The sequence below is a fragment of the Galeopterus variegatus genome, unplaced genomic scaffold (genome assembly GCF_000696425.1).
Source record: "Galeopterus variegatus unplaced genomic scaffold, G_variegatus-3.0.2 Scaffold6215, whole genome shotgun sequence".
Taxonomy (NCBI): domain Eukaryota; kingdom Metazoa; phylum Chordata; class Mammalia; order Dermoptera; family Cynocephalidae; genus Galeopterus; species Galeopterus variegatus.
Genome location: NW_007732326.1, coordinates 1 through 14,501, shown reverse-complemented (window position 1 = coordinate 14,501; position 14,501 = coordinate 1). Strand labels below are relative to the sequence as shown.

At 38.3% G+C, this 14,501-nt stretch overlaps 1 protein-coding gene across 1 annotated transcript in view; it reads left to right on the top strand.

Moving 5' to 3' along the window:
- The window catches only part of RBKS (ribokinase), a gene marked incomplete at its 3' end in the record, with an annotated part of 69,087 nt that extends 66,161 nt beyond the window's left edge, over positions 1-2,926 (top strand). The window contains exon 7 of the mRNA XM_008590581.1: positions 2,738-2,926. Within this exon, the coding sequence (XP_008588803.1) occupies positions 2,738-2,926 (189 nt within the window). The remainder of the gene's footprint in view (positions 1-2,737) is intronic.
- Between the last annotated feature and the right edge of the window lie 11,575 nt (positions 2,927-14,501).

Below are 14,501 nucleotides of genomic sequence, written 5' to 3'. Positions count from 1 at the left end.
GGAAAATGTGGTATATCTACACAATGGAATACTACTCTGCTATAAAAAAGAGTGAAATACTGCCATTTGCAACAACATGGATGGACCTAGAGAGAACTATATTAAGTGAAACAAGTCAGACACAGGAGAAATACCACATGTTCTCACTTATTTGTGGGAGCTAAAAATAAAAATAAATAAATACACAAACAAGTCAGACACAGGAGAAATACCACATGTTCTCACTTATTTGTGGGAGCTAAAAATAAATAAATACACAAAAAAAAAAACGGTTGAGGGGAAGAAGACACAACAATTACAATTCCTTGAAGTTGATACTACAAGCAAACAGAAAGGACACTATTGGGAGGGAGGGGGGAGAGAGAGGAGACAGGGAGGTTTTGGTAATTGGCCACAATAATCAACCACATTGTATACTGACAAAATGAAAAAAATTTTTTAAAAAGAAAAAAAATTAATTTAAAAAATAAATAAATAAACATTAGGCTAGAATGAAGAATTAGTAAATTGAAAGAGCATCTTGACCTGTCCACCTAGAGGTAGAAAACTCAGTTCACTTAGAAAGCAGCACAGAAAGAAAAATACATTAAAGTATTAGAAAAGAATTTAGAGGATAGCTTGAGAGGCCTTAATGCATCTAATTGGAGTGAAAGAAGAGAATGGAGGGAACTGAAGAGAAGCAATATTGGAGGAAAAACTGCAAGGTATTTTCTAGAATTGAAAAAAGACTTGGGTACTCAGGTCAAAAGCATATAAAAGTGCCATGAAAGATAAATAAATATTACTCTCTATTTATATACATTTTAGCAGAATTGTACAAAATCAAGGATAGAAACAAAAATATTTTAAAATAGCCAGAGGAAAAAAGGACAGCAAGATTATTCAATACTTACACGCTTGTAAAGAAAAAGGAAAATGGATAAAACTAAGTGTTGGTTTAAACTTTAGTGTATTTGCAGTATTGGAATACTTTGTAGTTAAAAAAAAATAGAGCTACATATATGAACAAGAATTAAATAATGTTAAAAGAAAAAAAGGACATTGCTAAATAATATATATGAAAGATATCTTTTAACTTGTTTAAAGAAAAATATCTGAAGCAAATAAAGCAAAATGTTAAGATTTGTTAAAGGTGGGTGGTAGATACATGGGTGTTTTTTGCATTGTTTCTTATGTTAAAGATTTTTTTATTAAAGAATAGTTTTTTAAAAGGTTTTTAGAAGACACAAATTTCAGTATTTCTGAAAACAGGCCATCTAACTCAATAGACATAAGTAAAAGATCAATGCAAAACTTATTTAAAAAAAAAAAAAAAAAAAAAGATGGCCTCACAGTATAACCAACTCAGACTGAAAGGGTCTGTGCAGAAGAAGGTAAGAGGGGGCACGTGGTCAAGTTCTTAAAACCTGTGCTACTGAGAAAACGAACACCCAGAATGAGCAGACATGTGGATATTTTATAGCAACAAAAAGGGTTAATTTGGGCATGTTCAGAGCAAACACAAGGGAGGCAGAGACCCATTCTTAGGAAGAGATAACATATGGTTAAGTTTTAATACAGAAAAGACAGAATTTGGTTATACACTTTTTGAGTCAAAAAGTATCATATAATTCATCTTGTTCAGTAATTTTAAACTGTCTGAGAACCATAGAGGTTCCCCAGAGATGCTGGAGAGGTACCTACTAGGTGAGGAAGCAGGGCTGGACCCTCTCTCTCCCCTACTTGAGCCAAAGACCTTTTTATATTCTGGGAGAGAAAACTAATCCTGTCTAAGCTCCTCTCATTTTACAGATTATAAGTAATTTGGGGAGGGTCACAGAATTAGTGAGTAGTGGACGTCTCCTGAGTGCCAATTGCTTCATCTGGTACATGTCAGTGCCTCTCCTACTCTGTTTCTATCTTCTCAAGCAAAAACAAATGAACAAAAGAAATGAGTAGTCTGCAAACACGGAAAGCTACAACTTGTAATGTAAGAAAGGCATTAATGGCCAAGAGAGGCCTGGAAGAATTATACACTTAGGTGCTGGGTGCAATTTATACCCAAAATATTATTATTTTGGATATAAATTAAATTATACTAAAATATACTTTACAGGTACAGTTTATACCAAAATCATTGGCAGTGGCCCTTTGCTTTCTCCTTTCCTTCCTCCCCACTGCCCACCCCTTTCTTTCTTCTGTAGAATTCTTTTTTCCCCCAATTCTTTATTATGAAAATTATCATATGTGCCGAAGGGCTGAAAGAGAATACAATGAACACTCTGCCCTCCACCTAAATAAGTTGTTAACATTTCGCTGTATTTGCTTCTCCCTTCTTCTGTACGTATTTATTTTTGTTTCTGTTGTAAAGTAAGTAAAAGCAAATATTTTGTTTTTGTTGAGAGTAAGTTCCAGACATGATAACTCAACCCTAAATACTTCAGCGTGCATCTCCTAAGAGGAATCACAATACCATTGTCACACCTAAGAAAATTATCAGTAATTTCATACTATCATCTAACATCCATGTTACATTCAAATTTCCCCAGTTGTCTCAAGAATTTCTTTTATAACTAGTTTTTGTTGTCATCATTATTGTTTCATTTTATTTTTCTGCTCTGTTACCCATCAAGGTTCCCATTGCATTGGTTGTTCTGAAAAAGAAGGGAGACATTTTCTAGAAAAGCAAATGTAGTCTGGAAGTAGATCCAGGTTACTTATTTTTGCCACAGTTTCTTTTCACTTTTGTGTATTTCAGGCTGAGATTTTAACTGGCCTCCCAGTGGGCAGCCCTGTGGATGCTGGGGAGGCTGCATTAGTGCTCCTGGAAAGGGGCTGCCAGGTTGTAATCATCACCTTAGGGGCTGAAGGATGTGTGATGCTGTCACAGACAGAACCTGTCCCCAAGCATGTTCCCACACAGAAAGTCAAGGCTGTGGATACTACGGTAGGTTTTAAAATTTAAGAATCATTTTTGGCCATTGAAAATCATTATTTAGTAACTAGGATACTGCACCTGAATTTTTGGATGATGAGATAAAGGCCTAGGAGGTGATATGGTAGAAGAGAAGAGGAACAACCCAGGCGGGAGAACTGTCTTAATCTCTCTCTAACTCACTGTGGAACTTTATACAAGTCAGTTTTAGAGGATTCTAAGAGCGTCAGTTTCCTCATCCATAAAATCTGGATATCAGAAAAATTATACTTGTAATATTTCCTATATTAATTTATTCATTCAATAAATAAATATTTATTGAATACCTTTTATGTGCCAATCATATGCTAGATGCTGGGGATATAGTGATGAACAAGACAGCCTCTGCCCTCTCAGGGCTTAGATTCTAGACAGTAAACAAATAGCTGTCTCTTACAAGCCTCTCATATGGAATGAACAGCAAGGAGCACTGGTTAGCAGAGATCATTCTTTTAGCCCAACAGATTATAACAGCTCACAGGTACTGCATGCTTGCTTGTCTGTTTTGCATACATTTCATTTGTTGTTTACAATTATATGAGGCAGGTACAATTATTATCCTCATTTTGCAGATGAAAAAACTTGCTCAGGATCATATTGCCAGTGAGTAACAATAGAGTTGGAGGTGCAAAACTAAGCCTGTGCACTCCACCTAGACATTTTTTGTGTAAGGCACTATGTTATGGGCAAGTGCGTTAAGTTGGCAGGTCACGGCCGCAGAGTAAGAATGAAAAGGAAACAAGTTATAAAAGAGACTCATGGTTCTCCTAAAGCTCGGGAAATAAAAATTGTTTGTTTGTTATTAGAATTCAGAAAAGCTGACTGGAAAAGGAAGTAAACTTCAGGGACAAGAAACTAGAGTTGAGGAAGAATAAAAATTTTAGAGTTTTTATTTATAAGAAATGTATATATAATTAATTATTTATAAAATGTTTTGTTTTTATGGTGAGAAATGACTTTAAAATGTGGGTCATTTATCAAAAAAGAAGCCTGAGGAGATCTGATGAGGTTATCAATACAAATATACTTTGAAAAATATATAAGTGCAAGAAATGTTTGTATGACATGAAATGAACGTCCTCGTTGCCTTTCAAAATGTGCTTCATTGGGTATTTGATAAATTGTGCTTGGTGGTGTTATTCTCTTCACATTTAGCTATTTCTGAAACCATTAATTTTTTTTCAGTTTTGTCAAGAAGGACAGGAACCTGAATTTGAGAGGTTCCTTATTTCTGAAATCAATCTCCCATGAGATTAAAACTACTCTTAATCCTGGAGCTAAAGTGGGGAGAGTTTATTCCTCTCTTGCTGAAAGTGAAAGGAGGGGTCCTCAAAGATGTCAGACTACGTGGAGACACAGAAATGGCTCAGCCTCCACTTCCAGTATCTGTGTTACTCACTATTCATTTGGGTTGTAAGCACCAGAAACACAACTCAAACAGGAAAGGAGATTTATTTGGTGCACATAATTGGAAAGTTTGAAGATACAACAGAATGCAGAAGCTTGCCCATGTCGTCAACACTCGCTATCAGCTCTGCTGTCCTTGTAGTGGGCTTTGAGCTCAGACAGGTTCTCTCCAGGTAGTAGTAGTCCATGGCAGTTCTCTGCCCATACTGCTTCCACGTCATGTTCCCATCATGAGTGTCAAATAAAAATCAAAGAACTCTTATCAGAGGATGGGGAAGTGGATATTGGTCAGATAAAAACAACTCATGCCCACCGCAAAACAGTCATGTGGAAATGCACTGCTTGGGCATGAGACTACATTAAGAAGCAGCTATCCTTGGAAATGTTCGAGTTCAAATTAGTAATAATGATCCTCAGAGTAATTTCATGTCGAAGTATGGGATTTCATATATCCTGACTTATGGTAACTCTGAGAATATTAAATACAGCAGTGTACACTAAGAAGGTTTTCACATTTTGGTGATACTATTTTGTGCCCTTTCATTTAGATTTTTAGCACTTGCAGTTAATTCTAGGTTGCAGGAAATTGAACGCATTTAAAAGATAATAATATCTAAAATCCACATCTCCTTCACAATAAATGACCTGTGTTTTCTGTGAAAGCACATGTCAGAGTAGAGGGACTCTAAGACCCAGAAGACTGGAGTTCCAGTCCCTACTCCTCTTGAAAATTTGCTATCACTTTGGCAAGTCAGGTAATTTCTCAGGTCCTCAGATACTCCACCTCTAAAATAAGCTCATCACATTAATACTATGAACTGGAAAGGGGTCGTGGTGGGGAGGAAATAATCTGTTTCCTTCTGACTGTAGATCTGGTTCTGTTGCTTTTCAACAAATACTAATTGAGTTCTGATTAATTGCCAAAAAAAAAAAAAAAAGAAGAAAAAGAAATAATAGAATAGCCAGTATGTGTCAGTATATCCTGGTTCTGTTGCTTTTCAACAAATACTAATTGAGTTCTGATTAATTGCCAAAAAAAAAAAAGAAGAAAAAGAAATAATAGAATAGCCAGTATGTGTCAGTATATATAGAGATTTTTAGTTTTCTTGCAGAATTTGAAGGTGAATAAGTAACTGGTACATAGAAAACCACGGAAATAATAAGTTAGACAGATTTTTCCCTTCAAGTCATCTGAAATCTAAGAGGGAAGAAGTACGATTAAGCAAATATAATCTTTGTACACCACATGGCTCTCTCATATGGAATGAACAGCAAGGAGCACTGGTTAGCAGAGATCATTCTTTTAGCCCAACAGATTATAACAGCTCACAGGTACTGCATGCTTGCTTGTCTGTTTTGCATACATTTCATTTGTTGTTTACAATTATATGAGGCAGGTACAATTATTATCCTCATTTTGCAGATGAAAAAACTTGCTCAGGATCATATTGCCAGTGAGTAACAATAGAGTTGGAGGTGCAAAACTAAGCCTGTGCACTCCACCTAAAGTGTTGCCAAGGATGTGGAGAAATTGTAACTCTAATCTGTTGCTGGTAGGAATGTAACATGGTGCAGCCACTTTGGAAAACAGTCTGGAAGTGCCTCTGAAAGTTAAATATAGAGTTACTATGTGATCCAGCAATTCCACTTCTAGGTATATACCCAAAAGAAATGAAAAGATGTCCCCACAAAAAAATGTGTACATGAATGTTCACAGCAGCATTATTCATAATAGTCAAAAATTGGGAGCAACCCAACGCTCATCAGCAGATGAATGAATAAACAAATTGTAGTATATTCATACAATGGAATATTATTCAGCCATTAAAAGGAATACTGATACATTCTGTGACATGGCTGAATCTCCAAAGCATTATGCTAAGTGAAAGAATCCACAAAAGGTCACATATTACGTGATTCCATTTATGTGAGATATCCAGAATAGATAAATCCATACACGCAGAATATAGATTGGTAGTTGCTGGGGCAAAGGGGAGGAGGAATGGGGAGAAACTGCTTAATGGATAAGGGGTTTTACTTTGGAGTGACGGAAATGTATTGAAACTAGATAGAGGTGGTGGCTGCACAGTATTGTGAATATAGTAAATGTTACTGAGTTATGCATTTTAAAATGGTTAAATTATTAAATAATAAATTGTTTTTTAAACAGAATAAGTACTGATTTGTGCTATGACATGGGTGAACCTTGAAAACATACCACTAGTAGGGCCAGCCCATGGCTTACTTGGGAGAGTGTGGTGCTGATAACACCAAGGCCATGGGTTAAGATCCCTAGCATTTTAAAATGGTTAAATTATTAAATAATAAATTGTTTTTTAAACAGAATAAGTACTGATTCATGCTATGACATGGGTGAACCTTGAAAACATACCACTAGTAGGGCCAGCCCGTGGCTTACTTGGGAGAGTGTGGTGCTGACAACACCAAGTCAAGGGTTAAGATCCCCTTACCAGTCATCTTTTAAAAAAAAAAAAAAACAAGAAAGAAAACATACCTAGTGAAAGCAGCCAGACATCAAAGGTTACAAATTGTGTGATTCCGTTTATATGAAATATCCAGAATAGGTAAATCCATAGAGACAGAAAGTAAATTGACGTTGGGTTGTTGCTGGATGGGCCGGGGTGTGTCAAGGCGAGTGACTGCTAATAGGTATGGAGTTCCTTTTTGGGTGATGAAATGTTCTGGAATTACTGGTGATGATTGAACAACCTTGTAGATATACTAACAACCACTAAAGTGTAACCTTTAAAGAATGAATGTTTTGATATGTGAATTATCTCAATTTAGAAAAAAATAAGGCCAAACAACAACAAAGCAGCTCCATCTAGGCACTTCACTCATGAACACATGTTCTTGTGATGAAGAATCCTCCACTGATTCTCTGCTGAATATACTGAATGGGGACTCAGCATTCCCCCAGTAGAGTAGAGGTGACACTGACAGGAAACCAGGGTATTGATTTTCTGGGTCTAGAATCTCCCTCATCTTTTTTATGCTATCTTTGTCCTCTCATTCAGCACTCTCATTATTAAAATTATTGCCTGTTCTGCACACAACCGTTCAGCCTTCTCATAAGTCTAATGAGGAGGAGATAATTCACATGGCCAGGTGAGGAACTCCCAGGGAGGCATTTTCTTCTGAACAAATGGCTCCCTCACTTGTCTGTCAGGAGGGTATTACTTGCTCTCAGCCAATTTGTAACCTTCTCGCTTTTCTCCTCCTCATAATCCCTTATTAAGAAGTCAGGGATGACATGGATGGCGGAAACTTCTTTAGTTAGGAGGCATGTTGTCTACTTGAGACAGACAGCCTGCCTAGGAGGAGCCATTTCCCGTGCTATGTCAATGCTTCTGCAGACTGCTATATTCAGTTTTGCCTCAGTTAATAGTTGAATATATCAGTTCTATTTTTACATCTGTTTTTCCCATTCTACTAGAGTGAGATGGTGGCAGTAGCTGCAGATGTCCTCAGCTCAGTTTGGAAGACATGACAGATGTGTCTCTTTTCCCATTTCTATATGTTACATGAATCTCAGCCTGAAAATGACAGGGTGCTCATATCCTTCTCTGTTCATTCAAACCTAAAGGTTGGGGCCTTTACCTTCTTGTGTTCAGGATTGCACTGAATAAGCACTCCACAGCCAGAGTTACACACACTTAAGCATAAGCTCTGTAAAATTCTTGATATATAAATTGCTTTTCTTTATATGAATGGTTAAGTACTATAATCAGCTATAACACTCACATTTCAAGCCTTCAGACGATAAGCTAAGATCTGTCTTTTCAAGAATCACTCACTTTGTAATAATGCATTATAATTCAGGGTATATAAGTAAACTGAGAGTATACAAAAGCCAGGGGCACAGAGGATTCATCTTCCCTATTTTTTATTCCCCTTTCTTTCTATCCATTATATTTGAGTCCTGGAGTATTCAGAGTTGCTGGTGAGGCCCTAGACAGTGTCAGCCCAACTGCATGGATGTCCCAGGACTACTCAGGGCTTGAGAATTAGCTCTATGCTAGAGATTGCACCAGTAGGAAGTAGAGATAGTTTTTGTTAAAGTTGACATGGAAGCACTTTATTAGGATGAGGTGATTGCTGGGGCTGACAGGTTACCCACAGGTTTCAAGGTGACGTGTTCTTGGTGAATTCTCCTTATCCTAGGGTCTGGGCTTCAGCCATCCAAGCTGCTCTCAAGGACAGGTTCCCATTAATCCATCTCTTGGTACTGCCAGAACTTAAAAAGTTCAGTCCTTGAAAACCCAGCATCTGAGAGGCCAAAGTTAATGTGACCTTTCTCCCAACCTACATCCTCCCTGCCCACAATGCCACTCCCACTGGTGAAAAGCCAAGCTAGTGCAAATATTGCCAAATGCAATTAGAACCAGTGAATTCAGGTGCTCTTAAGAGGTGTTCCTCAACTCAGACAACCTGAGGTGCTGTTTCCTACTTGGCCATAGTCCTGCTGGGAGGACCAAATACTCAGCAGTTCTTACATGAAAAGCCAAGCTAGTGCAAATATTGCCAAATGCAATTAGAACCAGTGAATTCAGGTGCTCATAAGAGGTGTTCCTCAACTCAGACAACCTGAGGTGCTGTTTCCTACTTGGCCATAGTCCTGCTGGGAGGACCAAATACTCAGCAGTTCTTACATGGGCAAGTGCTAGTCTCTGTGCCTCTCCTTGAGCTGTGTTTCCCCAGAAGACCACTCTTTTTCCCTCTCACCTGATTCCTTCTAATCAACGTATACTTTCTTTACATTTGTTAATAATTAGTAGGGTTTCTGAGGGGACTTTGTGGCTCAGAAGCCATTTTGTCCTGGACCAGAGCCTTTGCACATTTCTGTCCAGAAACTTCTATTAGAGCCAAGATGTTTGGGTGTCCCTCAATGTTGATTACCAATACTTAAGAAAGGATTGGGAGAGTAAAATACTGTGGGTAAAGAATACTGTGGTTGCTGAAGAGGTAACTATAAAGTAAGAAGGCTAATTTTTAACTGCCATATCAATTTTTTATCTAAGAAGTAACTGGTGCTCCCTTCAAATTTTTACCTTAGAAGACCTACTCTATTGATTCTGTCACTACTCAAAATACCTTGGGAAATTCCCTTTTAGGCATTCCCTTGAGAGCCTTCATCATCACCTTTACCGCACTAATCACTTTATTGGGGTTTTTTTCCTACTTATGAAATTAATACATGCTTAGTGTTCAAGACGGGAAAGAGAACAGACAACACAGAAAGATATAAAGATGAAAGTTAAGTACCCATGACCCTACCACTTAGATGTAACCACTGTTAACCTTTGATGTAAATCCTTCCAGATTTTTTTCTTTTTTGTGTGTGACCAGTAAGGGGATCACAACCCTTGGCTTGCTGTCATCTGCACTGTGCTCAGCCAGTGAGCGCAGTGGCCATCCCTATATGGGATCCAAACCCACAGTGGGAGCGCTGCTGTGCTGCCAGCGCCGCACTCTCCCGAGTGAGCCACGGGGTCGGCCCCTTCCAGATTTTTTTCTATGCACATTCATACACTTTAAAATATCTACTAAGGCCAGCCTGGTGGTGCACTCGGTTGAGTGCGGCGCTTGGGAGCGCGGCCGCGCTCCCGCCGAGGGTTTGGATCCCATATGGAGACCTGTCCGCTCACTGGCTGAGCGCGGTGCGGGCGCGACACTGAGGGTTGTGATCCCTTTGCCAGTCACGAAAAAAGACAAAAAGGAAAAAAAATAATAATAAAATAAAATATCTACTAATAGCAAATTTGAATATTTGCAACATCACAGGGTTAATATGTGCAATTATGAGAGGCTTCCATAACTCAAAAAAATCCAATATTTCTCTTGAATAATGTAAAATAGGAAATTCACCAAAGAAGAAATACAAAAATAGGACCGGCCCGTGGCTCACTCGGGAGAGTGCAGTGCTGATAACACCAAGGCCACGGGTTCAGATACTACATAGGGATGACCAGTTTGTTCGCTGGCTGAGCATGACGCTGACAACACCAAGCTAAGGGTTAAGATCCCCTTACCGGTCATCTTTATATAGGAAAAAGAAAAGAAAGAAAAGAAATACAAAAATAAATAAATGAATGAATGAATAAATAAATAAAGTAATGCTCAACCTCATTAGAAACCAGGAATATACAAATTAAAACAACAGTGAGATCCTCTTTATTGCCTGTAAGTTTGGCAAAAGTTAAAGATTGATAAAGTCCAAAGACCAAACAGATTGAAAAACACATATTATCATATAGTTCTTGTGGGAATGTAAATTCGTACAATGTTTTCAGAGGTCAATTTAGCATACCAATGTTTAAAATATGCTTTCCCTTTAACTTAGTGGATCTTCTAAGAGTCTATGCTACGGAAATGCTTATAGATACAAGAGTGTTTATTTCAGCTTTGTTTGTAATAACCAAAAATTGAGAAGAAAGGTCTACATAATCATCAGCAGGAAGTGGTTAAAGAATAATACTGTGGTGCCATTTACGTAAAAGTAACTCTAGCTATCTGTAAGTAAATGCTCATTTTTAAGTCTAGAAAAAACCTCACCAAACTACTATGATCATTATTTACTGGAAGAGGAATGGGATGAGGAAAGGTGTTATAAAGGGGACTTCCACTTTCTACTCCATATTCTTCCAAATTGTTTGAGTTTTTCCAGAAGCCTGTATTTTTCGTGTATTACTTTGCAATTTGAAGTAAATATGACTTTGACACATAGCCAAAAGCTATTCAGAGCCACATCTAGCAAATAAGATAAGTAATATTATTTCTCCAAGGGTATACTAGGCATTACCCTCACAAAGGAGCCAGTGATTGTTCATAGTTCATGCTTGGTCTCACAAAGAACCTCTCAAGCCTTCCAAAATCTATGTATAACTGGAATGAGTAGCCCCTTTACTTAGGATAACTTGCAAATGGATAGACTCTTTATGCCAAAGAAACAGATCTATGTTACCTTCCTATTCAGGGTATTTGAGACTCCTTAAGTCTGGGTATTTCACTACACATTTTGACAGGTTTTTGGGGTGCAAATGGATAGACTCTTTATGCCAAAGAAACAGATCTATGTTACCTTCCTATTCAGGGTACTTGAGACTCCTTAAGTCTGGGTATTTCACTACACATTTTGACAGGTTTTTGGGGTTTTTTTTCATAATCTTTCTAAAGAAACACTTTTCCTCAAAAACATGTTATTTTATATAGTTCCCGTTGGAAATATCAGAATAAATGTCAAAGCTTCACTGTTTCTGTTCATCATTCAAATGTATGGCAAATCTTCAGAGAAACTTTCCTCATGTTCAAATTCTCTTTCTGAATGAATCTGCTTATGTATCTCAGTTTAACTCTTCAACCCTCATTCTCACAATTGACAATATATTGAATGATCCGAACTTTGGCTTTTGCCACATTTCCTGGTCTTTGGTTGATGGAGGACATGGGGAAGTTGTTAAAGGAACCAGGCAATAGGTGACACCTCGTGTTAGGTACTTAATAGTTCACATACTCTTTCATTCACATACCTCCTGTTTGAAACAATCCTGAATGGAATGGCACATGAGGAGTGGAGGGACATGTAATACAACTGTATGGACTGAATTGTGTCCCCACCAAAATTCACATGTTAAATCCCTAACATCCAATGTGACTATTTAGAGATAGGGCCTATAAGGAGGTAATTATGGTTAAATGCAGTCATAAGGCTGGGGCCCTGATCCAGTAGGATTAGTGTCCTTACAAGAAGAGACATCAGAGAGCTTGCACCTCTCTCTCTATGCTTGCACACAAAGACAAATGTGAGCACACAACAAGGTGGTGGTCGCCTGCCAGCTGAAAGGAGAGGCCTCAGAATGAAGCTTACTTGGCCAGCCCCTTGATCTTGGACTTCCCAGCCTCCAGAACAGGGAGAGATAAATTTCTGTTTTCATCTGTGGTGTTTTGTTATGGCAGTCCTAATAGACTAATACAAATGCACACAAGGAAGCAAGTAAATGTGCTTCAGAAGTGGCCTAAAGTGAATTCTGGAAACTCAGCTGTTCTGTAAGAAGAAAATAATCAGAAGTAAAATAACAGGATCAGCCTACATCACCTTTTTGGTGAAATGTCTCAAGGGCTTTGAGTGTGGTTCAGCTGTAATCATCAGTCCTGGTCACTAAGGGCAGATGATATCCTGAGTTCTAATCCTACTTTAGCCATTAATTAGCCATGCTGCTTCAGGCAAATGATTTAGTATGAGGTTACTTCAAAAAGTTTATGGAAATATTCATATTATCTTTCAATTCTATTTTTCCACAAACATTTTCAACTACCCTTGTATGTTTAGGGCTCTCGTCACGTATCCAAACATGATGTGTCTGGAGTAGGTGAGTTCTGAGGCACCTTTGGCCTCTGAAATTTTTCAATTCCTTGACCTCTGAAATTAGATTCTTGGGAACATGAGAGTTCTTTGGATAATGATAGCTGGGCACTGTTGAGTGCCAGGCATCATACTGGACTCTTCCTGCATTACCTCACATTCTCAGACAACCCTGCGAGATGGATTTTTGTCTTTTTTAGAGAAAACTGTGGCTCCCAAAAGTTACATGACCTGCCCAGGGACATACAGCTGGTGAGTTGGCAAAACCAGGATTGATTCTAGGTCTGTCTATCTGATTCCAACCCCTTTGTACTCTTTGAATTACCACTCTGCCTCTTGATTTGATGACAGTCTGCCTGGCCTTCACTCTCTTATTTGACATTCTAGCACTAACTTTCCTTGTCACTTGTCATGCTACAGGCTTCTATAATTGCTCCTTTTCTCTGGATCTTTAGGAGCTGCCAGATCTTGAAAAGGTCTTGCTTACTTTTTGCAGTGCTCTGCAGCCAGGCACATAGAAGCACTTTGTAAGTGTTAGCTCTCATTAGTAAGTCCCTATATGTCTGATTATTCATTTTACCCAGGTCATTTGGGGCAATGAGCATGTACCAGGAGCTTGCATCAGCCACTGCTAAGCAGAATGAGTATTACCTTGGCTCTGTACATTACTGGAGAGAACCCAGGTCCCACTGCCATTCAACTCCAGCTTCTTCCTACACAGGGCAAGGAGCTGGACTACATGGATAGTGGGGTGGCAGGATCATGCCCATTCCAGATAGCAAAGGTTCTGGCACTACTTATGTCCATTCCCTCTTGTTATTGGATGACCAAAGCTGGAGGAAAGATGCACACATGAAAGTGTGATTACTTTTTTTTTTTAACATTCCCAAACTAGCTTTCTAGCTGAGGGGGAAAAAAACACTCCTTTCTTCCCTGCCTAGAGAACTCTTACCCATCCTAAAGGTCCAGATCAGAGAGTTCTTTTTGGGCAACCCCAATGCTTAATATAATGCCTTGAGTATAATAGGTCCTATGTAAATAATGAAAGTGTTCTACTTCCTTCTGGGAAAGTAAGTAGTTTGAATGTAAGAGTTACTTAGCCTCCCTGAGCCTCAGTTTTCTCAGGGGACTAGGGGATCTGTAGGATTCCTTACATTCCTTAAATTCCACATGTAAGATGCCTAGGGAAAGGATAAATAAATCTTAGATATAAATGCTTTTTTTAAATGATTTGGGGACTGGCCAGTTAGCTCAGTTGGTTAGAACACAGTGTTATAATACCAAGGTCAAGGGTTTGGATCACCGTACAAGTCAGCCGCACAAAAAAAAAAATTTTTTTTTAATTATTTGAAAACAAAATAATTACCCAGTTTTCCATTTTAAAATATATCCTTAGTTTGTTTTATCTGTAGTTATACAAAGGCCAGGCAAAAAGAATTAAGTTACAGAGAGAGAACGACATCTCTAAAATTTGCATCATAGAATGAAGAAAACCCAAATGAGGTTCTGAAATAGCCCTCTTAACCTTAGGAATGATATTAATAAAACTCTCTGTGCAAACTCTGCTGACTCTGGCTGCCAGAAAAAATGAAGAAGATAAAAAGAAGTTCACTGACTATAAAGAAAGGACAGAGGACAAGGTAATTGCTAAAGAGACTGATAGACAAGGCACAAGACATCTGTCATGCCCAGGGGGCCATATTAGCTCTATTACATTACCTCCATATCAGCAGATCACCTCATTTATTAGCTAATCAG